General features: G+C 30.3%; 4 protein-coding genes across 11 annotated transcripts; 2 read left to right on the top strand and 2 right to left on the bottom strand.

Moving 5' to 3' along the window:
- The first annotated feature begins 3,007 nt into the window (after nucleotides 1–3,007).
- On the top strand, nucleotides 3,008–7,842 carry LOC106657382 (protein MMS22-like). The gene is made up of 19 exons (XM_014378889.2): nucleotides 3,008–3,345; nucleotides 3,417–3,557; nucleotides 3,634–3,775; nucleotides 3,843–4,025; nucleotides 4,095–4,208; nucleotides 4,274–4,474; nucleotides 4,533–4,795; nucleotides 4,857–4,957; nucleotides 5,030–5,205; nucleotides 5,270–5,431; nucleotides 5,499–5,739; nucleotides 5,808–6,033; nucleotides 6,093–6,189; nucleotides 6,251–6,439; nucleotides 6,507–6,680; nucleotides 6,747–7,097; nucleotides 7,153–7,355; nucleotides 7,466–7,654; nucleotides 7,728–7,842. Exons 1-19 carry the CDS (start codon nucleotides 3,137–3,139, stop codon nucleotides 7,786–7,788), a joined length of 3,423 nt encoding a protein of 1,140 aa, XP_014234375.1. The 5' UTR covers nucleotides 3,008–3,136; the 3' UTR covers nucleotides 7,789–7,842.
- On the bottom strand, nucleotides 7,798–9,491 carry LOC106657383 (high mobility group protein 20A). Its single transcript, XM_014378890.2, has 7 exons — nucleotides 9,398–9,491; nucleotides 9,160–9,331; nucleotides 8,911–9,025; nucleotides 8,638–8,835; nucleotides 8,455–8,539; nucleotides 8,152–8,367; nucleotides 7,798–8,070 (listed from the first exon to the last, which is right to left on the bottom strand). The coding sequence occupies exons 1-7, from the start codon at nucleotides 9,468–9,470 to the stop codon at nucleotides 7,934–7,936; spliced, it is 996 nt and encodes a 331-aa protein (XP_014234376.1). The 5' UTR covers nucleotides 9,471–9,491; the 3' UTR covers nucleotides 7,798–7,933.
- Nucleotides 9,492–9,856: 365 nt separating this feature from the next.
- On the top strand, nucleotides 9,857–21,583 carry LOC106657380 (serine/threonine-protein kinase ATR-like). Of its 7 annotated transcripts, none has more exons than XM_014378888.1 (41): nucleotides 9,857–9,925; nucleotides 10,769–10,886; nucleotides 10,951–11,156; nucleotides 11,223–11,393; nucleotides 11,449–11,603; nucleotides 11,681–11,830; nucleotides 11,886–12,081; nucleotides 12,168–12,286; nucleotides 12,361–12,935; nucleotides 12,994–13,158; nucleotides 13,246–13,728; nucleotides 13,796–13,973; nucleotides 14,057–14,302; nucleotides 14,378–14,494; nucleotides 14,574–14,696; nucleotides 14,760–15,007; nucleotides 15,078–15,299; nucleotides 15,372–15,543; nucleotides 15,614–15,740; nucleotides 15,809–15,933; nucleotides 16,436–16,593; nucleotides 16,672–16,832; nucleotides 16,916–17,112; nucleotides 17,198–17,282; nucleotides 17,346–17,491; nucleotides 17,550–17,666; nucleotides 17,738–17,877; nucleotides 17,957–18,181; nucleotides 18,242–18,499; nucleotides 18,576–18,798; nucleotides 18,879–19,066; nucleotides 19,151–19,332; nucleotides 19,407–19,579; nucleotides 19,648–19,791; nucleotides 19,857–20,014; nucleotides 20,098–20,329; nucleotides 20,405–20,543; nucleotides 20,621–20,735; nucleotides 20,796–20,949; nucleotides 21,017–21,253; nucleotides 21,310–21,492. In XM_014378888.1, the coding sequence occupies exons 2-41, from the start codon at nucleotides 10,819–10,821 to the stop codon at nucleotides 21,490–21,492; spliced, it is 7,461 nt and encodes a 2,486-aa protein (XP_014234374.1). In that variant the 5' UTR covers nucleotides 9,857–9,925; nucleotides 10,769–10,818. The 7 variants fall into 7 exon arrangements, with proteins under 7 accessions (XP_014234374.1, XP_014234373.1, XP_014234369.1 ...); XM_014378887.2 differs by having other exon boundaries at nucleotides 9,917–9,984; XM_014378883.2 differs by lacking the exon at nucleotides 9,857–9,925 and adding an exon at nucleotides 10,382–10,460.
- Nucleotides 21,584–21,646: 63 nt separating this feature from the next.
- LOC106657339 (actin-like protein 6B) lies at nucleotides 21,647–23,745 on the bottom strand. 2 transcript variants are annotated; one of them, XM_014378788.2, is made up of 5 exons: nucleotides 23,629–23,745; nucleotides 22,989–23,328; nucleotides 22,594–22,923; nucleotides 22,071–22,520; nucleotides 21,648–21,995 (listed from the first exon to the last, which is right to left on the bottom strand). In XM_014378788.2, exons 2-5 carry the CDS (start codon nucleotides 23,310–23,312, stop codon nucleotides 21,780–21,782), a joined length of 1,320 nt encoding a protein of 439 aa, XP_014234274.1. In that variant the 5' UTR covers nucleotides 23,313–23,328; nucleotides 23,629–23,745; the 3' UTR covers nucleotides 21,648–21,779. The 2 variants fall into 2 exon arrangements, with proteins under 2 accessions (XP_023319455.1, XP_014234274.1); XM_023463687.1 differs by lacking the exon at nucleotides 23,629–23,745 and having other exon boundaries at nucleotides 21,647–21,995; nucleotides 22,989–23,322.
- Between the last annotated feature and the right edge of the window lie 469 nt (nucleotides 23,746–24,214).

The raw sequence follows: 24,214 nt of genomic DNA, 5'->3' as shown, positions 1-24,214 counted from the left end.
TTTTACATTTTATCGATGCTGCGATAATTATTCTATTGAAAAATTCACGTGTGTCAAAAAAACGGTCACCTCCGTGGACATGAATATCTCGAGCTATGATCATTCTTTTTAACCGCTCGCCCCGTCAAAAGACTCGTTTTTCATGACCAAATTTCGGGTTGTGCGGAAAATTTTGTGCGTTTCTTATTTTTCTTACATAGTTGATCAAAGCAGCGATTTGTCACCTCCGTGTGTGTCACCTCCGTAACCGAAAATAGTCGATTTTAAGCATAAAATCGGACATAGTTTTCGTAAAACGAAATCTCAAAGCCCCAGATTCAATAATTATTCATATTTTATGATTTAAAAAAGGGTAAACTAGTTCGCGCCGTTCAATATGACAAAAAAATTTTCACCATTTTTTCGTTTTCCATACCCGAAAAAGCAGATTTCGGGAGAATCAACCATATATGATATGCATATATATAGTGCGCATGTAGTCACCTGTGCGTGTGAATTTACCATCTTTGTGCAAGGTCGTATCGCTATTCGCATATGCGAACTCGTCGCCCGAGCGTCACAAGCTTTATACTCGTACATAAAGCCGTGTAATAAGCATCAGGGGCCCAACTTGGTTTTTTCCGAGTACGATAAATTTATTATTTTGAATCATTGATAATTGATATATTAATAAACAACAAGTATAATCAATGTGACTAATCAAAAATTTCTAATCAACAGATTCATTCATTTGCATTGTCTTGAATTAAAAAGTTAAAGAGATGAAAAATATTTTTCTGCCATTTTTTTCTGTTTCAACATTTCTTTCGAGGAGACGCGTTGCTGTCACGATATCTCTGAAGTTTCAGACTAACTGATCAACTCGCAGAGTTTCACCATTTTCCTTTGAAATTCTCCTTTGAGCACCGAGAGCTCATTGGTTAACGGGCGGGGCTTGAGATTGCACGCCTTATCGCTGATAAGGTTTCTAGTAAGACGGCGAATCATCGCTACATCACCAATTTAATAGTATATTTTTCACTCCCTAGGTGCAAAATATACTATTTAATCTGTTCACGATATAAAATTTTAAAGTCTCGCGATCGTGTTGATCTTTTTATTTTTCGTTAATTTACTTATTTTGCTCACAATTACATCTATAAACGATGAAAATAATATAAATAATCTTTTTAATCACGATAATGTTTTCTTTTTTACAAATTTAAAAATAGACCATTTCACTTTTTTCTCTTTTACTTTTTATTTTAAACTTTGTATGTAGACAAAGTGTGTAGTAAAATAATTAGGCAACAACATTGCATAAAATCAACGACCGAGCCCGGCATAGTTTCCAAATTCTGAAACCTGACTGAATTAGACAACTTCTTGTCTGGGGAGTTTTTATTCGCTACTTAATTGGAAACTGAACGGTTCTGAAGTGCCTCTATGCTCTCAGTATAATCTGTAATAAAAAGAAATAATATCGGCTTGTGGGCTTTTGTTTGGTTGGTGGGTACTGCCGAAGACCGAATGTACCATGATGCGGTCAGAGTTCCCCGCCTATGGTTGTGGATCCATATTAGGGCTGTGCGAGTACTCGAAAAAACTCGACTCGTCGAGTTCGAGTCGACTACTCGATTTTTCGAGTACTCAAGTTTTTTCGAGCACTTGAGTTTTTCCGAGTACTCGCCATGTATTTGAGTTATAAGTGAATAAATGATTAATTAACAATCTCTAGACCTCTCCTGTTTGTGTGTACATGCTGATAAGTATGATACTCGCCGCGAGTGTCATATGTAATGTATTATACTTTTGCCCATCGAGTACCTGAACAAACTCGAGTACTCAGAAAAATTTCAGTACTCGAATTTTCCCGGCTCCAGTCGAGTAAAACTCGAAAAATTGGGTACTCGCATAGCCCTAGTTCACATAAAACGCACTAGAAATTTTACAGTGTACATAATATTTTTTGGGGCGTACATTACGAAAATCTTGGTCTGCAAGGCGAAAAGTGGCACGTTTTTGCAGTAGGGGCGAGTTACCCTTTTTTATGGTTATCTCGATAAATACGAAAAATATCGGGAAAGTAAATTCACCAATGGATATTCCGTGGAATTATTACATCGAAATTCATTCGAACATGGAAGCGTGTAAATGTAAATATAAAAGCTTTCACGGTAATTAAAAAACTAAAAATGAGGTGTTAATGACCCCAGGCAAAGCGCTTTACTTTTTCACATTTGATTAGCGTGTGAAATTTCTCACTTATATTATCACACATTATAGTGTTTTTTATTTAAAATTTCACTGAAAATCAAATTTTTTTTCATTTTTTTCCAAGCGTTAGAGTGAAAAACTCATGTTTAATATTATCAAGGATGATTGGGTGTAGAATTATCTTAAGGAATTTTTGCAAATTTTTCGAACAACTTTTTAATTAAATGGTTGATGCAGAGTAACATTTTGATAAAAAACTAAACATATTTTCGATCTACAAAAAAATCATTCTGTTTAAGAAAAAATTTTTTATAATGTATAAGAGTCTTAAAATTTCTCTAAATTTTTTCAGAATTTTTCGGAAAAGATCTTTCAATCTCATGAAAATATGGAAAAAATGCTATAAAGTTGGAGATGCTTCTAAATGAATTCCAAGATATTTTTGTTCTATAAACTGGTCATTTTCCAATGGGCTTTATATGGACATATACAAGCGTAGATGTGGTACTACTAAACTAAAGGTAAAAAATACACAAGTCGGAGGTTCGAAATAAATAAATCATAGTTTATTGCATGCGCTAAAAAATGCGTAATCGAACAGACGGAATTAAAAACTAGAGTATCAATAGTTTATAAAGGTGCTGATTGGTGTTGAGACAAATCAGTGCGTGCCGCTTGCAAGTGGCATATTTATCTACCGTTCCACAGTCCATTGCCTATTTTACTTACGTTACTTAGAGTATCGCAAGTCGTGACAGGCTTTTTGCAATTTTCAGCCTATAGAATGCGCTGAAGTACCGCTCGGTCGCCAGCCCAGGCAGAGAGTCCAGTCTACGGTTTTGAGCGGGAAGTAATAGTAAAACACCTTTAAAACGTATCCCGATTCCTGGTCAACCAGGGCACCTTATCGATAGAAAAATAAATAGAAAACATTTATGCAATGGCCAAAGGAATGTTCATTTGCAATGGTAAAATTAACATCTATGATTGGCAGTTGAATGCAATGAGCTTTCTGCTTCAAAAGGATCTTGATTACTTACTGCATGGAAAAAAAATTACTTTGGAATCAAGTACCATAAAAATTTTTAATTGTGAATTAACTGGTATAAATGTTTTACTAAATATTAAACATTTTACACGATGCATGGAGTAAGTTAAAACCAAATAATTGAATTTAAAATTTTAAGTTATGACTATTCAAATTGATCATGTGTTTATAGATCCAAATTAAAATTACTGACTAGGCATGAAAAACCTGCAATTTTTGGCCAAGAAATGATGAATGATAGAGAAATTGATTACGCTACAACAAGAACAATGATAAGTGAGTTTGTATTTCATTTGCGAACTATTTTACTCAGGTAAACTCATAAACTCTTAGTTTTGCTTTATTAGAAAAAGACTGTGAGTTATCCACTTGACTTATGTTACTTATAGTTTGAAAGAAGATAGTCTTGATCTGACAGATATAGCAGATGATGCAGAAAAAGATTTTGATGAGTTGATTAAAACTATACGCAGATTTTTGAAACAACTACATAACATCCAAGACTCCACATTTCTCTACGTAGCCTCAAATGTATTTATTTAAAGAAAAGTTGAAAATTTAAAATAGATGTTTCTTTAACAATAACAATAATTTGCAGAGTAACACTCCAGAATATCATCTATATCATGTTCATTTAGATTTGCAATGGTTGTTGTTGACACTGGTATACACTAAACACAGTTTTTGTAAGTACGTAGATAATAATATAGACAACTTAGAAAATGCAATTTTCTCAGCTATTGGAGATTTAATGTATATTGCTATGAAAATTTTTGCTACTGTATGTATAAATTATTTACATTAATGTTTCTTTAAATTAAATCAATACTAATAAAAAACTTTTGGTAAGATTGAAGCCAAAGATTATCAGTTTAGAACTCCATACAGTTGCACGTGTGTTAGAGAATTATGGATTATGATTCAAATTTTGACTGATCAGTTACATGCCAATGTTAATAGCAAGGTACGTGAATTTGATAAAAATAACTCATGTAACTATTCTATTTGAATTATAAGTTTTCCCTACAGATATTTTGGATTTATGTAAAACTCTTTCTTAATCAACTTTTTCCAAATGAATCTACTGTAGAAAGTAATTCATTAAGTATAAATATTCAGTTAAAAGATTGTAAACAACCAGAATTATTTTCCATATGGTTAATATATCATTTAACAATGCTATATGGATATAGTGAAAGTGGAAATTATTGTAATGGTCCATCTAACAGAGTAAGTATAAAAAAAGTAAAATTTTGTATACCTTTTTAAAATTGAAACAATTGTTCAGTTTAAAGATTTACAAATGGAATCAAGTTTTGATCAATGTGAAAAAGTAGTAAAAGTATTCATCATTAAAGGAGGAAAAGATGGTGGACGAGATGAAGTAGATGAGGAATTATGTGGTATAATTCCACTTTTACATGAACTGAGTTTCAATTGGTGGAAGCCTAAAACTCAAATAATATCATTGCTGTGGGAATGTTTTCATAAAAGACTTGACAAACCTTTTCTTTTGCAAACAAGAGGGCCATGGTCTACCTCTAGTGAAAAGTAAATATATTTATTCATACATTTAAAATTCTTCAATCAATTAAAATAAAAATTACTTTAGGAAAACTCCTATGGATATTTTGAATCATTCAAGAGATAGATTAAAAAAAGATGTCGATATTACTGCTGAATCAAGTTTTGGTTTATTTCTAAAATTTTTAGGTATTGCTTTTGTTTTGATTATAATTTTTAACTGTGAAATATTATTATAATTTATCATTTTAAATATAACAGGATCATTCCTACAGAAATATTACGATCAAAATGATTTAAAATTTTGGAATCAAATTAAAGGACGAATCTACTCTAGATTTTCTCAAAATAAAATCCAAGATTTTTCAGAATGCGGATTATACAATTATATATCATTGTTTATAACTTTAGCAATTACTGCAGACACAAGTAATGTGGTAAGTTTTTATAATGTGAATAGTTATGTATGTCCTTATATTGCTAATAATTTTTATTTCTTAGTGTTCAACTTTGTTGAGCTTATTACCACCAGTGCTTGAATGGGCAGATTCAACTGGTGGTAAAAAATGTTTATTGACTTGGAAAAGTCGTCTTGTTGTATTAATTTTATACCACGAAAAAAATCTGTCTCTGAAAGATATTGCAGAAAGTTATACCGAAACAGTAATATTAAACATTTTTTTCATAAAATGGAATTTGAATCAACAAATCAAATTCATACAATTTTCAGGTGAACGCTATAAGTTGCAGATCTGATGAATTTTCTCACTCTATGTTGATGTGGTTCATTGATATTTTAAGAATCATTTTAATAAAAAGTGAAGATTTTGGACGACATGAACATTTATTATTGGATGGTTGGATTGATCGTTATTTAAAAGATTCAGCACCTAATAAAGTTGGAGTTTTAACGAGTACATTACTCAAAGTATTTCAGAAATGTAACGAACTGCATACAACAAATCCAATTGGTAAAAATTATATTTAACGCTTTTGAAAGATCAATGTAATACGAATTTTTTTAAAATTTTTAATTCAGGTTGCACAGCTATGCTTAATGCTTTATGGAGTCATGTGGCTAGTCGAATACGTCAAACAGTTACTATTTGCGATTTGTCAACAGATTTTTATGTTAATTCTACCAAATTGGCTGTAGCTTTTACCATTGAGGCTTGCCGTGATCCAGTTACAGCTAAAAAATACAGACATTCACATGTGACATTATTTCAGCATTTCACTACCTCTGTTATAATTAAGGACATAAGGTAATTCTTAGCATACAATGAGTAGTTAATAATTTACAACGGTATGTTGATCATTACAGGATAACCAGGCTGTATTTGGCTTCAATTTTACAGAATACCACTGCTTTGGAAAATTTAAAAAGCGACATTAGTAATTTTAATATTATTTGCATACAGGTAATTTTTCATTAATTCAAAAACATAACACATTAATAATGATTGAAGTTTTCTTTTCAAGTCATGGGTGAAGTGTAATATTTTGAATGTTGAAATTAATGATGAAACAAATTTTTTGAAAAACTTCATCATTGGCTTACCAGAGCTTAATGAAATATTTTCCAGCCAAGACAAAATAGAATTTTTAAATTGTGATGAACCAATTGTTTTATTTTTTATGGTCATTTCTAAAAAAAGAAACTCTTTTGAGGTAGTAATAATGAAATCATATATTTGAATTTTTAGCAAAAAAAGTATTTAATTTAATTGCATTTTAGTCTGATCAAATGTGTCAGCCTTATGATAGTTTATGTAAATCATTTATCCACAATATTGAAAAATGGGCTCTACAATTAATCAGTGAAGAAAGTAAAGATGATAAATTATCTTTTTGGATATATCAATGTTTAGGAACAATTCTTCTTTGTTGTTCCCCAATTTTATACGTCAAGGTAAATAAAATACTAATACTTACCTAAATTGATACACATCTTAACATTCAATCTTGCTCATTACAGAATCAACCAAATAACTCATTGAGAATGCTCATCAATAAAATAGCTCTACCAACAGAACAGTCTGCTTACCTAATGAATCTTGCAAGACGTATATTTTCAATGATTATTTTAGGATTTGAAAATCTAAATATCAAATCTGACATAACGTTACAAACGCTTCTCAGAGATCTTTTTGATAGATACCTTCCTCTTCTAATAACAAAAGATGAGAATACACTCAAAGTGTCAGACACTTTATTAAAATGTTTTAAAGATGTAAATTGTAATTTCATTAAATCATTATTAGATATTTTGAACTGCAATTTTATAATAATTTCAAAAGATAGAGCTACTCATAAGCACTGCCAATTGGTAAGATTAATAAATAAGTACACCAAAATTAGTATCTAAAAGTATCTATTTTCAGGTAATGAGCCTACTTAAATCCATCCTGGTAAAAGGAAAAATTTACAGTAAAGATACAGTTGATGCAATTATTACTATTTGTGTACAATCTATTCACAACTGCTACATGAGAGTACAACAAGATCATCCTCACAAAAAAGATACACTTGATTTTGTTAAATATCTAAGTTCTAATCCTTACTTTATAGAAGATTTAAATTTAAGGTATATTCAATGAAAATTTATTGAAATATAATAATACATTATTTTTCAAGTATTATGAATAACAGGTTTTGTACATTTCTTAATACATATTTATCATTATTTTCTTATAGGGAAAAATTTAATAAAATAGTTTGGAATGTTGTTAATAGATACATTCAAACAAATTCTACAAGTAGTTTTGATTATGTACAGTTTATTCACCGGTACAATTTAGAACTTTTTAACTTTTTATCTGTACGCATTGAAAAAATAGTTTTAGAATGCGAAAAAAATATGCGTCCAAATGCTGCCTCTTTAAGGTTGTATACATTTTTTCACTATAAACTATACATTTTTACATTTTTAATAATATACACATGTATTATTAAACAGGTTTTCATTCAATAATACAAAACGAAGTCTCGACCGATTGCAATCTAAAAATAACACATGAGACTGAAATGTTAAAAGAAAATTTCTTTAAATAAATTTGATTTTTTATTACAAATTTTCGATAAACTGCTCCAAAATCGACAAAATCATTTACTGTGAGATTTACGTCGACGCTTCGATTTTGGAACAGTTTTGGAAGACTTTTGTCATTTAGAAAAATCCAACTGTGAAGCTGCGCTAATGACAGCATTACAAAGTGGTAGGTTTGTACGCGTTTCCAACAAAGAGTTAAGCTTTTCTACGTATAGATCGATGTTATCAGCAGTCAAAATATCACGCATATCTGCAACGAAAATCGGTGAATTGAATAATTATGTTTCAACAAGACTTTCATGATATCTGAAACAAGTTGCTTGATACATACCTGGAAGTGGCATATGTGCAAAACAACTTAAAAAGTTATTTCTTAACATATCCAGATGGGCTTGTAAAATTTCATTATAGTCTTTTCGCTCATTAGTGTCAACTTCTAATCTTTCAATTGCAGTTTTTAATCTTTCTATGTGTAATTCTAAAACAGAATTTTGTGATTCAAAATCAGCCGTTGTTTTTCGTAATTCTCTGAGATCTGCTTCTTGTTCTAAAAGGAATATAAGTTTTAAAAATAAATTGATTTTATAATAATAATAATCATAATCATAATAATAAGTTGAGGACTTTTGCCTACGTTTATTATGCTCCAAAAATTCTTGTGTAAAGATTGGTATTTCAAATGTACCATCATCTACTTTTTCTTTTTTCTTTTTTGACTCCTGCATTAAAACATTTTTATGAGGTTTTATTCGAAAAATGAATAATAAGGTTTTGTTTGTTTAATTTAACATAAAATTCTCATTGAATTAGAACCTACCTTCTTCTTTTTGTTCTTAGTTTTTACTGAATCCACATCAGTATCAAATTTTTTGTCTTTTTTTTGGTCTTTCTTTTGATCTTTCTTCTTTTTAGCTGCTTTTTTTTGTAGAAAAGTTTTGTAAGCATCAGTTTTTTTATATTCTTCAAATTCTTTACTGTATCTCTCCTTATCTTTTTCTGCAGCATCCAAATATTGCTGGAATACAAATTTTATCTATACACTTCAGGCATATTGATTAATAGTTTGCAGAGAATTGAGGAAGAAACAAACCTGTTTTTCGCCAACCGGTAATACATTCCATGCAGCAGCTAATTGTTTTGTGATTTCAGAAAATGGCAATGTTGGATTTTCTGTTTTACATTTATCTCTTCGATCATTCAAAAATCTTTAAAATTTAACATTTTGAACAAATTATTAGTTCTTTCATTATAAAATTAATTTAGTATATTAATATACTTAAATACTTGAATAATGATTCGTTCAATTTTAATAAAAAGAAATTGAAATAGGGAAACTTACCGGAAATATCCAGTAAGAGGTTGTTTTGGTGCAGCATTATCACGTAAAATAGTTTTACGCTTTTTTACTTTTCCTGATCCTGACAAACTATTAGTCTTGGAACCACTAGTTTTCTTTTTAGGAGTAATTTTTTCATTGTGAGAATTCGATAATCCATCATTGTTGGAAGCACCTAAAATGTAATGTGATAATTTCATGAACCGGAAATTTTATAGCAAAATCAGAAGTTATTGCTTACCACCCATTAGATCTTCAATAATGCCATTTACAGCTGCACTGTGAGACGAACCACTCACGTTATTTTCACTCATGTTTACTAATAAATTTCTTAGAAATGAAGTTGATTTATGTAATAATAGAACTATTTTAATCAACTGTACATAGCAACACTAGAACTCATGGTACTGACGATGTACATTTTAAAATGTACAGATAAAAGTAAACCAAAGGTTTTCCGATTCTTATTTTAATAATGAAGACGCAATTCGCTCAATTAACCTTTAATACCAAACTGTTTATGTTTTATTGACCATCAATATTTGATTCGAATATCTATATACTGCAAGCGAATACACTCTTATCCAGTGACTTTGAGTGAAAAATACTGATGATTGTATCAAGATGAGATGAGTGTTTAGTAAATATAAAATGCCATATGCCGGCAAATGTCAACAAACTTGTGATATTCGCTTATAAACGTCAACTGAATCCGGCTGAATGTATATAGATGTATATGCGTACACAGTACCACACGGTTAAATATTAGGTATGTATATGTGGCTGCAGCCTGCAAAGCTGAAGCTGGTGAAACATAGGAAATTAAAGGTTTGTAAAAGCGAAATTTTAATTAAGGCCGCACCGGCACGTGACACAACTCACAAGTGCGCGCGCTGCATTGTTTTGGAATTTAAACATTCAAAATTTGAAGTAATTAAAGATAAAAAATAAATATCCTATAACAACGTGTAATTTACGCGTGTTATGAATAGTACTTTTTTAATAAAATAATGCGTCCATAATAAACTGATTCTATTTCGGTAATCAACGACATTAAATAATTACTTTAACGAAAACGACCGGGATTAAAATAAGCATCAGTGATGTTTATTTACCATTTGAGAAAAATTTTATAATATTACCGATGAACCGAAAAAGAACATGAATTACTAGCTATGGGTAGGGGGAGAAAAGATACCATATGATTCGGTAGAAATTTGCGCGCGGTAAAGTTCGCTGAGCTGACTGTGTTGACGATCTGCACGTATACAAAATATGTTGTTATATACACTTTTATCTAAAAAGTATAGAAATTTGAATATATTATAAGGCATTGAATTAAGAAATATTGCATTTGTAAAAAAAAGTGTTTACCAAGTTGATTAGAACAATAATTAATGAATCTTTTGAGACTATTGTCTTCCAAGTGTATGAGTACTAATTTGCTATACAATTACTAACTGTTAAACGAATTCTCATTATTGGAATAAGTTTATTCTCTCAAAAAGAGTAATAGGCTCATTATACATAAGAAAGACAATTATTCAATAACGAATCATTTTATTAACAAAAGTTAACCTATTTGTCTCATGACAATAAATACTATTTTTAGGTCAGGTAATGAATGATACTTCGCAACTTACGATTTTATAAGTTATAAAAATGGACACTGACATGGATGTACAGGATACTAGCCAGCAAAATAATTCTCAAGTGAATCATGAAAACAGGTAAAGCAATTTAAATCATAATTGATTGTGAATTACAAAAATTTCTACTCTAAATTTATTACAGTTTACATACCAAAATTTGGGTATCCATCAATGATACAATATTAAAATTGTTTGCAACCCTGGAAAAAGACGAAGAATTAATATCTTCTAATGAAGCATGCTTACAGCACTTTTTAGTATCATTGTTATCTCATTTTAATAATTTGAATATTCTTGCTCCACCTATTAATCAAAAGATTTCTCAAGATGTTGAACAACAGTATGATGGTAAAAATCATATTAATACAAAAAAAAACTCTTTGTACGTTTTTTAATGAATTCTACTTTTTGAAGCTTTTACCACTTGGCTGTTTGGAGCTATGTTTTATCTTGTTAATTTACCTGTAACTTCTACATCGTTAAAACAAATTGTTGATATTCAAGTTTGTATGTTAAGAATTTTATCTCGCCTTCATCTTGGAACATTACAGACTATTACTTCTGAATACCTTAGTATTCTTGATGGTAAGGAATTATAAAATACTATATTCTTCATTTACTAATTATGGTTTCTTTTCAGATTTGATAATTTTTTGTAAAAATAACTCAGTAAATAGAATGATATTAGAAAAATTTGTAGTCAAATCTGGAGCCATAGATAATGTAGATTTACAATCATTCACTGTAAAAGTAACTAACGATAATGTTTCAATATTTCAAATTTCAATTTTGAAGGTAAGGAAACTATGTGCATAAATAGCTAGTTGCAATTATAGTTGCAGAATGTTAAAAAATGAAATTGAATGTTAAAGATTATTGCTGATTCTGATGTATCTTGTTGGCCCAAAGATAAACTCCATAAACATTTATTAAATATTTTAATAGATACTGAACCAATGGTTAAACTTGTTGGATTACAAGTATGCACTGAAGTGATAAGTAAAAATTTAATGGATCATAATGTAAGTCGCACACATTTTTATTATTGACAGTTTTTTTGATAACGGATCATTTTAGGATTTAGAAAGTATAGTTTTATATGCATTAGAGGTAATAAAATGTTTACCTTACTGGCTTGACAAAGGATTAATCCCTTTGAATAGTTGTCAAGAATATACAAATACTTTCAGACAACTCATTATATCAGTTGATGATCCTGTGTACTTCAATTTATTTTTTGAAATTTTTTCTCTAGCTGCAAAACATATTTTAAGTATGTAAATACTTATCATTATTGGATAAATTTTGTCTTTTTTTTCACATGGTTCTTAATAGATGATTGTTTTAAAAAATTTTTAGGATCTAATAATTTAGAAATTGAAATATGTAAAAAAATAGAACATCATCTTGATAAGCATCCTAAGTTATACGAAACAACCAGTATAGAAACTTGTTTATTTTACTTTGCAAACTGTCCTGTAAGTGAAATTCTAAATATCTTTTTTACACTACTTTTATAATTCATTACTGAAAAAATTGTTATTTTTTTCAGAATTTTACAAATATCATTGTCTGCTTCATTGTGCATGAGATAGAAAATTGTTCAACAGAAATAACAACGGACAATTTTGCTAAATCTTGTGAACTATGGAAATCTCTGAAGGATTTATTTAACAAATATTTAAAACATGAAAAATATGAGGAACTACTTAATTTTTTCAAATTAACTAAAGTATTAGATTTTCGACTTGTGCAACAACAAAAAACTATTAAACTTCTTGATGGTGAAATCCCCAGAATATTTTCCACATTTTTAAATACTTTATCTACCAATAACTATAAACAGAACAAATTGGTATTTGAAAATTTTGTTCAATTGATATCTCTTCAAGAAGTTGATAAAGATGAAATTCAAAACGTATTATCGCTACCATGGCTGGACGTAACTTCAATTAAAGTATTTAATTTTACGAAAATTCAACTTGCAAATGCTAAGTCTCTTGACTTTGCTACAAAAGTTAAGTGCCTCAATGCAATTGGTATGCATGGGAAAGGCCAGCATCGATTAGATATTTTCAACATGTCTATATCCAACTGTGAAATTGAGCTAGGAGTCGCAAGTATTATGTAAGTGAATTCAACTTTAAACAGTATAAAAATACAAACTAATAAAAATAATTTTTAGGAACTGCCCAATTCTCTTACTAGATAAAAATATTAAATTCGATGAAATAGTACAACATATTCTTGTACCAGCTTATAATACTCAAAAATGCCCACTACTGGAAGCACTTGCTTCTACATTGGGAAAACTAGCTTGTTTTACTTCTGGAAGTGGACTAATTATTAGGTGAATATTATTACATCAGATTACAACATTTAAAAGTGGAATACAACAAATTAAAATTTTCATTAACATTATGAATTTAAATTTCAGAGATTCTTCAGATCCTAGCAGCTGGACTGTACAATGTGAATACTGTGATAAAGTTAAATTTGAAAATACGCACTGTCCAAAAGTAGTCTCTTCTACATTTGATACATATTTTTGTTCATTTTTTGAGATATTCAATTCAACTAACAAAAAAGTTCGCTTAAATATCTCGAAAAATATAATCAGATTTTCCAATCATATTCCAAGTTTTAACGGTAATGCATTAGTACAAAAGTGGATTCCCTATATACAAGATAATGAAGAAGAAGTGCGATTGAATTTGAGTAGATCAATCCAGTTTATTTTAACAAACAGAATCTCAACTTCTTTTCCCAACAAAAAACTTATTGATTTAATTCCTCAAGATCTGGAAGATTTTATAAAAATGATCACAGATCAACTTATTATTGCCCAAACTAATGCTTTGGAAACTGGTAATCACTCATTGCATGAAACAGTTTTACTCACAGCAAAAAATGCAGCTTGGTAGGATATTTTAAATTTTATAATTATAATCTTAATTTTTTTACTAAATAATTGACACGTTTTTTAGTATTCCATCCCACTTAACAGAGAAAATCTGCGCAGGTCTTTTTATAGTAACTGTCTTACATGTGAAATCCTCGAATCTATCAATTGCATTAGCTACTGATGCCTATGCAGAAGTAGCTTTTTATCACAAAACTAGCTTAAAATCACTGTATATTCGTTACAAAAAAGATTTTCTAAAGGTATTTTATTAAATATTAAAAAATGTATACGATAAATATACGTATTATCATTGCTTGTTTTCATTAAAAAATTTTAATTTTAGATTATGGTAACATTAGCTGTTCATAATAGGATCAATTATGATTATAATATGGCAACTTCAATACATAGAATGGCTAAATGCCTTGGGTACCAAGGATCTCGACAATTACTACGCAAAGATGGACATCATGCGATTTGCCTGTTACTACCACAGATGGTAAAATATGAAAAAGCAAAATTTTTGCTTCAGGACATCGCTGAATTAGTTAATATTAAAGAAAAGGATATGTGTAGAATGTATTTTCAAGTATGTATATTTAAATACTATAAAAAGCATTATTTTTCACTATTTATTCAAACCTGTCGATGATTTCTTTTGTAGCATATATGCTGTCAGGTTTTTTTATTTGAAGATCAAGATACTGGTATGGAAATTTTTAAATTTGTATCGCAAATAACTGATACGAAAGTATCAATTTTAACGGGAGAATGTATTACGGTAATTTCATTAAAGATAAAGTGAAAATTCACAAAAGATATGATAACAATTAAGAATTAATATTTTTTATGTATTACAGCTAATAATTAATGAATTAATGCTACATTTCCATGCCCAAAAAGACAAAATTCTACAACAATTGCAATTTATGGCAAAATTCGATTCTCAAAATCTAATAAATATGGATTCTGTAAAAGGAATTGTAAGATTTACATAATTTTCAATAATTTTTCCATTGTTTTCATTGAATGTAATGTTATTCTAGGCAAAGTATTTAAATCCGATGTTGCATGGAATATTAGTTACATTTGACGCTAATCTTAACACTAATTCTGAAGAGTTTATGCAAAAATGCGCGCTCGCATCTCTCGCTGAATTAATCAAATTCATGGGTGCAACATATGTTGCACCATACAATTATAAAATTCTAACAACTTTAAGAACAGCTTTAGGACTTACTAGACCAGGATTTAGGAAATTAGCATGTGAAGCATGGGATTCTTTCCTTAGAAAGTAATATATTTTAAAATTGTTCAAAGTTATATTGATCAGTAAATTTATTTATAATCTTACTTTTTTTCAGTACGTCTATCAATGACATAGGTCCCCTGCTAGCAACTATTTGTATATCATTGGTACCCTTGCTTGAAACATATCCAAGACAAACTAATGATATGTTAGATTATCTGTTAATTCAAAACAAAGAACTTCTCAAAGATCATCTTTTGGACTTGTTTTTCATTAATGATTTGAAATTATCTCCGAATATCTCAACGCGAATAATTAATTTCATTAAACAGAACAAGTTCGTAACTACCGTTGTTTTTAAACATTTTTTTTTAACTAATTTACTTTATTGATCATATTTTTTTCTCAGGCCAACTACTGTAGAAGGAAACTTGCAATTTTGGATTAAAAAAATTAAGCACGAAACTGACGAAGTTCGATTGAAAGCATTACTATACTTGAAACAATACTTATCAAAAAGTCGCAATGAAATTAACGATTTAATTCTATCCGATATTAATGTTGATCCTCTTATCGTAGAGGTAATTTATTTATTAACTAATATATACTTTTTAAAGTAGTGAAATTGAATAAATTTTCATGTCTTTATAGTTGTTAGATGCTCTTATGAGCCGATGTCAGGACAAGGATGAAGCCATTCGAATTGCTAGCGGCGATTGCATAGGTGAATTGGGTGCAATTGAACCTAGTCTTTTACCCAGAAGAATAATTTCTCGAGGTAAATCGTCGCATCTCAAATATTTCCACTAGAATATATTGATAAATTTATTTTATTTATTTTTGTAGGAGATAGTAATTTCATATTTGATATGAACCAAGATTTTGCATATGCTCTATTTTTCGAGTTAGTAGGATTATATCATTCTCAAAAAAGTACTCAGAGTATGGACTGTTTTTCATTGGCGATTCAGGTAATGTTTGAAAATAATTATTAAAATAAACCTTCCAAATTCGTTGAAAGCTTATATTATATTTTTTTCAATCGGGGTTTCTGGCATTTTATGTTCATTAATGGGCATCATAACTGGCGTAACTTTCAGGGCGAACTTTTTACGGAACATGAATGGTTACGGTCGCAACTTTGGACGAAGCGATTGATTTTGCAGATAGCTCTGTACAAATACTTGAGCATAATTCTTGTTTTACTTCTTTTACATCTCCATCTGAGTTTACAACCGTAACGATTTATGTTCTGAAGAAGTATACATCATTTGAGCGCTTTAAGGATGCTGCTCTATTGGTTTGCTTTGAAAATTACGACAAGCATTTTCGAAAAATTTTAATTGCTAGAAAATGCAAAAGAAAAAAAAATTTAATTTCAATTTCAAACTCTCAAAATTCGAAAGATTCAATGAAAAATATACGAAAAATCTTATTCAAAAATTAAATAAAAAAGTTTACTTAAATGTTTAGGAGATTTTGAGAACTTATGAGATATCGCCAGAAGGTAGAAATAAAAAATTGTGGAAAGATTTATCTCCAAAAATTCAGCGAATGGTCACTCCTTTATTGACATCCCATTATACAATAATGACTAGCACCGATATTGAACATTCTGGTCCCATATACGGGTTTGTTTTATCTAATTCATTGCAAAAATATTCAAAATATCTGATTGTCTTTCAAATATTTTTTGGTGTAAATTTTAGATCCGATTTAGGATCGACATTTGAGTTATGGATCTTCAATTGGACCATCAGCATGTTAAAGAGTATCAAGGAAAGCAACATAAACACAGTTCTAAGGGCTTGTCGACCAGCTTTTAAAAGAAATATCAAAATCATTACATTTTGCATTCCCTACATAGTTGGTAAATAAGCTCATGACATTCGAAAATGTTCACTACAATATCAAAATTTTATTTCATTGAATTTTATTTCATTCATTGAATAGCTCATATTATCATGAACGGTTCAAACGAGGATGTTGAAAAAGTGAAATCAGAGATGTTAGCCGTTATAGAAACAAATACACAAACGCAGGTTGATAAAGAGCTTGCACGTCATAGACCACTTCGAGCACCAGTTGATCAAACGTCCAATGGCAGCAAACGAGTATCTGATGAAGCTCGTCGTGTTCGCTGTTTACAAGTAATGCAAATAAATTCAGCAATACTTTACTCGAGTAATAAATGTTAGAAGAATTAAATTTTCTCTTTTCACGCTTTGTTTATAGGTTTTATTTTCGTGTCTCGACTATTTGCTGCGATGGTTAAGAGAGCGGCGAAAAACTCGCGATTCGACCTACGAAAAAATCAAAAGTAATTTTTTTTTCTATTCCTAATAAACTTATCAAGTCCACAATAATGTAAGACATTTTGCAGATTTTTGTAATAGTTTTTCAAAGCTAGTTCTTGCTAAAAGATGTTATCAATCTGGTGAGTATCATCGTGCTTTAATATATTTAGAGCAGCACATGAGTTCCAGTAAAAAAGGATTATCAGAGATCACGGAGGGTGGTTTATTAGCAGTGAGTATCTTTTGGTATTTCAAATTTAAAAATTTGTTTTTAATGTGAAATATTACAGAAAATTTATACTCAATTGGAAGAACCTGATGGAGTTACTGGTATTTTAGTTGGTCAGGATAAATGCCCGACGCTACAGCAATTAGTTTTGGCTCATCAAGTTAATGGACAATTTCAAGTATGATCTCAATCATCTATATAAATAATTAATTTTTTCTTGCTATTCATCATAATTTCATTTGATAATAGGATGCAGCAACTTGCTTTGAAAGATTACTGCACAATCCAACTATTAAAGTTCAATATTTGCGAGGCATGATTCAATGCTATCTTGATTTAGATCAACCATTTACAGCCATGAATATTACGAAAGGTGTTCTAGAAGATAGGCAAGCTAATTACATTATTTAAATAAAATTTTAAAACATAGTTAATTGGTTCAAATTGAGAAAAATTCTTCCACTGCAGGCCAGAACTGGAAACACTTATCTGTGACAGCGAACCCTTCTGGCAACTTGCACATTTTGGTAAGATAGGAAGTGAATCTGGAAACAATGTTAAACTGGATTTACAAACGGATTTGAAAAACCACGTGAAGCCTGATTTGTTCGAAGTCAAAAAAGAACTGGTTTCGATGCTTACAGCTTCATCGCGGCCTAGAGCATATGAACAAAGCTACTCCTACATTATGAAGTAAGAGTTATTTGCCAGATAAAATAATGAATCTATCTTGACTCAATTAATTTTTGATAGATTACACGTCGTAAATGAATTTGAAAAAGCTTGCACGATGATGCTTGAAAACATGGATTGTTTGCCTACTATTTTCGAAGAATGGGGATTGCGAGACAAGCTCGTTAATGCATCGCGGGGAGCAGAATTCATTTTGGAAATGCGCAGGGCTATTCTCGATCTAGCCGCACAACTGCAATCTGAAACCAATACAGGAAAAACATTGATTACTGAAGAAATTGGAAAGTTGTGGTTGAAGAGTGCCAAAATCGCCAGAAAGTAAATCTCAATAAAAAATTGTTATTCATAATCAATCATAAAAACTGATGAAAATGTTTTATTTTAATTTTTACAGAGCTGGTATGCATCAACAAGCTTACATGTACATACTTTCCGCAACCGATTCTTGCCCGCCGCAAGACTTATGTATCGAACAAGCTCAACTCTATTGGGAAAAAGGATCACACGAAGATGCCCTTATAACTCTGAAACGATGTCTTGCAACGTATTTTAAAACAGTTGCCGAGTATAAAGAACGTCCAAATGAGTTTACGATTGAGCGTAGGAAATGTGCAAAGGTAACTTGAGGTTTTTGTTATTCTTTATATGTCTTCTAAAATATCAATTTATTCAACTAATGTTATTAAATTCATATCAGGCAAAACTATTATGGGCTAAATATAATGATGAAACATTGAACGTAGAAGCCAATAATAATATGCACAACTACAAAGAAGCTTTTGAAGTTTGGAGAGGATGGGAAAAAAGCTGCCTTTCGGTTGCTCGTTATTTCGAATCTGTACTCGATAAAATGTCCGATGAAGAGCGAATGGGTCAAAGTGGACGGTGAGTCAAAGTTGAAACAAACATTGGAATACTTAAAAAAATATTTCATTCAAGAAATAATAAAAATAATACATTTTCCAACAGTGATATGCAAACTCATATTATTAATTACTACGGAAAGTCATTAATGTGCGGTTGTAAATATATTCATCAGTCTTTACCAAGAATGTTGACTATTTGGTTGAATTACGCATCTCGAGCTAGAACGCATTCCCATTCCGACAGTGGTGTATCAAAAGCTCTAGCTCAAATGACAAAAATTGTTGGTAAGTAAAAAAATCTTTGATTCAATTCGGATTTCAAAAAATACTAAAAAGCATATAAATCTATACTGTTTCAGAAACTTACATCGTTAGAGTGCCTACTTTCGTATGGTTAACTGCTTTTAGTCAACTTGTTTCAAGAATATGCCATCCAAATAAAGATGTAAAAAATACTTTGTTCATGCTCATAGTAAGACTGATCAAGGCTTATCCACAGCATTGTTTGTGGATGATGGCTTCTGTGTTTAATGTTGGTATTTTTGAATTTCTATATCAAATTCAAAATTAAACTTTTCCTAACGAAATTTTCTATTTTAGTCATCATACACAGCAAGGCAAAGGAGTTGTAAAGAGATACTTAATCATGAAACTCTAAAGACACCGTCTATGTTGAAATTAATTCAACATTTCCATAGACTTTGGGAAAAACTAGTTGAATTATCTAATAAAACTATACCTGATGTAAATAATTATATTTTCACCTGTGAATCAAGCTTCAATAATACTAAAATGTAACTTTATTACAGGGAATGAGCACAACAACGGTACCTGCTCTTTCAAGGTCTCTACCAAAATTATTGGCTGAAAAAGATTTTGGTCCTGTGATGATGCCTACATCAAAATTCCGTCAGCTTCATTTGCCCATGAAAGGTGCTAAACCAGAACAACACAATCCTTTCGCCGAGTAAATGATTTTTTTTTCATATGTACATTAATTTAGCTTCATTACGTGTAGATTAATTAACTTTTAAAAATTAATATTATCAGCAATTGGGTTAGCATCATTGGAATAGAAGATCAAGTTGTAGTAATGCCTTCACTTCAACGTCCGAGACGTATTGCTCTCAGAGGTTCTGACGGACGGTCGTATTTGTTTATGTGCAAACCCAAGGACGATTTACGTCGAGATTTTCGTTTAATGGAATTTAATGATATCGTCAACAAATATTTACAAAAAGATCCAGAATCTCGAAGACGTAGATTATACATACGTACTTATGTAAGTTCAATTTGAAATGTATTGCTAGAATATTTCATAGCTACTTCAATTACTTTTACTATGTAAATTTAACAGAGTGTTGTTCCATTGAATGAAGAGTGTGGCTTAATAGAATGGGTTCCTAATCTCATTGGATATAGACATATTTTAATGAATATGTATAAGGAAAGAAATATGCTGACCACTGCAAAAGAAATAAAATCTATGACATGTGGTAAATTATAAAACTAAGATCATGAAACTTTTTTAGAAAATAAGCAATATAATGAATCCGGTATTTTTTATTTACAGCCCTCAAAGATGATCTTGCGAAAAAAAGACAAAACTTTTTGGAAAAACTTTTACCAAGACATCCACCCGTTCTTGGTGATTGGTTTCAATTTGCTTTTCCTGATCCATATGGATGGTACGTGTAAAAAAATTTTATTCTAGTATTAGTCACATAAAAAATCGATTTTCATTTCAGGTACGAAGCTCGTATAGCTTACATTCGAACTGCTGCAGTTATGTCAATGGTTGGATACATACTGGGATTGGGAGATCGTCACGGAGAGAATATTTTAATAGACTCAAAATGTGGCGATTGTGTTCATGTCGATTTCAACTGCCTATTCAATAGAGTAATTGTTTTTCAATTTGAAAATTTTTAATCAATCATATTTAACTAAGTCTATTAAAAATATTTAGGGTGAAACGTTAGAATGGCCTGAGAGAGTGCCATTTAGATTGACTCAAAATATGGTAGAAGCTATGGGTCCATTAAAATATGAAGGACCTTTTCGGCAATCTTGTCGTACCACCATGAAAGTTCTTCGAGAACAAACCAATACTCTTATCAGCGTTTTAAAACCTTTCGTTTACGATCCTCTCGTTAGCTGGAATAGAAATCAACTGAATGATACAGGAGAAAAAACGAACGAAAAAGTAAGCATGAAAAATAATGATTATGAAGTTTTATTTCATAAATGATAATTTTTTAGGCTGTTGAAAATATCAAAAATATAGAAGATCGATTGAAGGGAATGGTAGGATCTAGGACAAAAAAACTTGAAGCTCTTACATTGTACTTGAGTGTGGAAGGCCAAGTAAATCATTTAATACTCGATGCCATTAATGTTGATAATTTATGTCAAATGTATATTGGATGGGGGGCGTACTTGTAAAATGTCTCAGTACATGAATCGTAACAAAATACGTTTTTAAATGAAATAATTACCGTGATGTTTGTACAGATAATTGTATAATTTACAAAAAAAAAAAAAAATAGTACAAAATATTCAAAGATAAATTGTTATAAAATTTTTTCATTTACTTTTAAAAATTAATTTGATATTAAAATAATTACATACTTATAAATTGATCAGTCATCATCTACAAAAAAATTTGAATGTCATTCATCTATTATTGATTTAACACATAAATCACCACACTTATAAAAATTATATTCAATTTATGGACATTTTCTCTCTACTTGACTCTTTCCACTTTCTTCATATTCTTGACTTGAAATCCACATTTGTTGGAAGGTTCCAATAGAAGCTAAAATCGATCCTCCAATCCAAGAGCCAAATCGGCGTTCTGCACATCCATTTGCACTTATTATTTTTAGTCTCATGCTTGATTGTATCCTCATAGATAAATCTCTGTTCAATCTTTCTGGGAATCCCTGTAAAGCGAATAACATTGATATAATAATTTTAAAATAAAATTCCAATAAATAAATAATTTAAACAAGATGTACCTGTATAAACGAGTTTCCACCAGTCACAACAACACTGCCATAAAGAGCTGGTCTTATATCTACATCGCACATTCCCACACTTGTTGTAACTATATTACCCACACCCACAATAGTGTTTCCAACGACTCCACCCCTCATTGGAACAACACTAGGGTCAAATAAAGCTTCTGGAATACGAAATCGTTCACTACCAAAATCTTGTCGATAACCTGTGGGAAATTCATATGAAACAGATGGTGCAGTGGATACACTCTTTTCATCATATGGTGTTTCACAGACTTGAAGGACAGTGGCTTGAAAATCTTGTACTAATTTCTTTGTCATATAGTTGTGCCAAGATTTTGTTACTTCTGGTAAGTTTTTTTTTTTTACCCAGCGAGGCTTATCATGATCCTTAACAACCTCTTTACTTCCAACCATATATGAAGGAGAGAGATCAATATCATTATCCTATTAATTTTAACAGATGTGAATCATTTAATTTCATTAAAAATCAAATATTGATCTTAAATTAATCAAGTACCTGCAAAAATTGTCTGCACTGCATGGATATGTAATCACCTCCGAGAGGTGATTTACATATACCTCCAGTGATAACAAATCCATCTTGAACAGGTATTGCTGAAGTATGAGTTGCCCCACTATCAACAACCATTCCAGTTGCTCTGCCATTTGCAAAAGCAGCCAGTACTGCATTTTTTACCAAAAAGTAAGCTGGTACATTGTATTTTTCAAACATTAATTCTGTAAGTTTTTCTCGCTTATTACGAACATTCCATGGGCATTCTGAAAATAATACTGGATGATATTCAGCATTTGACTGAATCACCTTGGAATATGTATAATCTAAAACCTATAAAATAATATATTATTAAATATTTATTCAATTGGAAATTTAAAAAATCTGTTATCAAGTACTTTTTCAAAATGATCCCAATCTTCAATCATTCCATCTTTCATATAACTTGCTACTTCCATACCCTTGCGTGGTACATGTAAAATTGTTGTATCAACATAGTATTTAGGAGTAGATTGAGTTATATTATTGTCAGGTCTTTTGTCATCAATATCCATTGGTTCTCCTCTAACCGAATTACAGTTGCCATCTTCTCCAATACCAACAACTGCAGGTATTTCAGCTTTTGGGGTATCTTCTTGAGCATATCCTACTCGTAAAGAATAATGACCCAAGTCAAAAACCAAAGCTCCAATCTCGTCACCTCCATATAGCATATTAGACATGATTATTCGATTTTATCTGAAAAAAATAACTAGAATAATATCAAGAACTGTAAAGAATTTTACAGGTATCAAAAAATTGATCTATGTAGACCTCTTTAACAACATTTATTATTTGATTATTATTTGAAACTAATCAAGAAATCTTGATTATTTATAGAAGCATTGCACTATTAATAATTATAATACATTTATCAATAGAATACTAAGCGATATTTGTCATGATTCAACGCATCAGACCAAAAATTATTTTTAATTGAGTTTATATTTTTATACACAAGTTAATTCATCAACAAACACCGCACTATACAATACTCACAATTAGTATTTTTACACAAATATCAAGGACTAAGTGTGCAGATTAGTTGAAGTTGAAGGGTGTAAACATTACAATAAGACGCCGATTCTACATAACCTGTTTGACGTTAGATGGAAAAGCCGCTACACATAAACAAGCAGTGTTTACTAAGATGGGAATTGAAGCCATTAACTTGAATATTTTTCTTTGATTCACAGTTGAGCCGTCTGCTGTCGCTGACAATCACCGTCAAATCTTTTCGAATTTCGTGGCTATGTAATTCACATTATACGCCAAGAAACTACTACTATTACTGCTACTACTTTTCGATTTTCCTACATATGCTTTATGCCAATGTAATTAAAAATTCTGCCAATAAAAAATGTACAAAACTGAACTTTGCGAATTTTCATTGAAACTATGAGTAAAACTAACTTATAATTAAGTATTCAAGCTTTTTTTATTTTTTACTGATAAAATTGAATTTTTTGGTACTTTCCTCACTATGAAAATATCGCTTTTCATCTTCTTGACGTACTGGAGGCAATGATCAATAAAAATAATGATCGTAAGGATATTTTATATTGATATCTAGATTTATTTTTAC

Source organism: Trichogramma pretiosum, unplaced genomic scaffold (genome assembly GCF_000599845.2).
Source record: "Trichogramma pretiosum strain Unisexual culture from Peru unplaced genomic scaffold, Tpre_2.0 scaffold81, whole genome shotgun sequence".
In the NCBI taxonomy this organism is placed as follows: Eukaryota; Metazoa; Arthropoda; class Insecta; order Hymenoptera; family Trichogrammatidae; genus Trichogramma; species Trichogramma pretiosum.
Note: the sequence above shows the minus strand (reverse complement) of the source record. Positions and strands in the feature narration are given on the sequence as shown.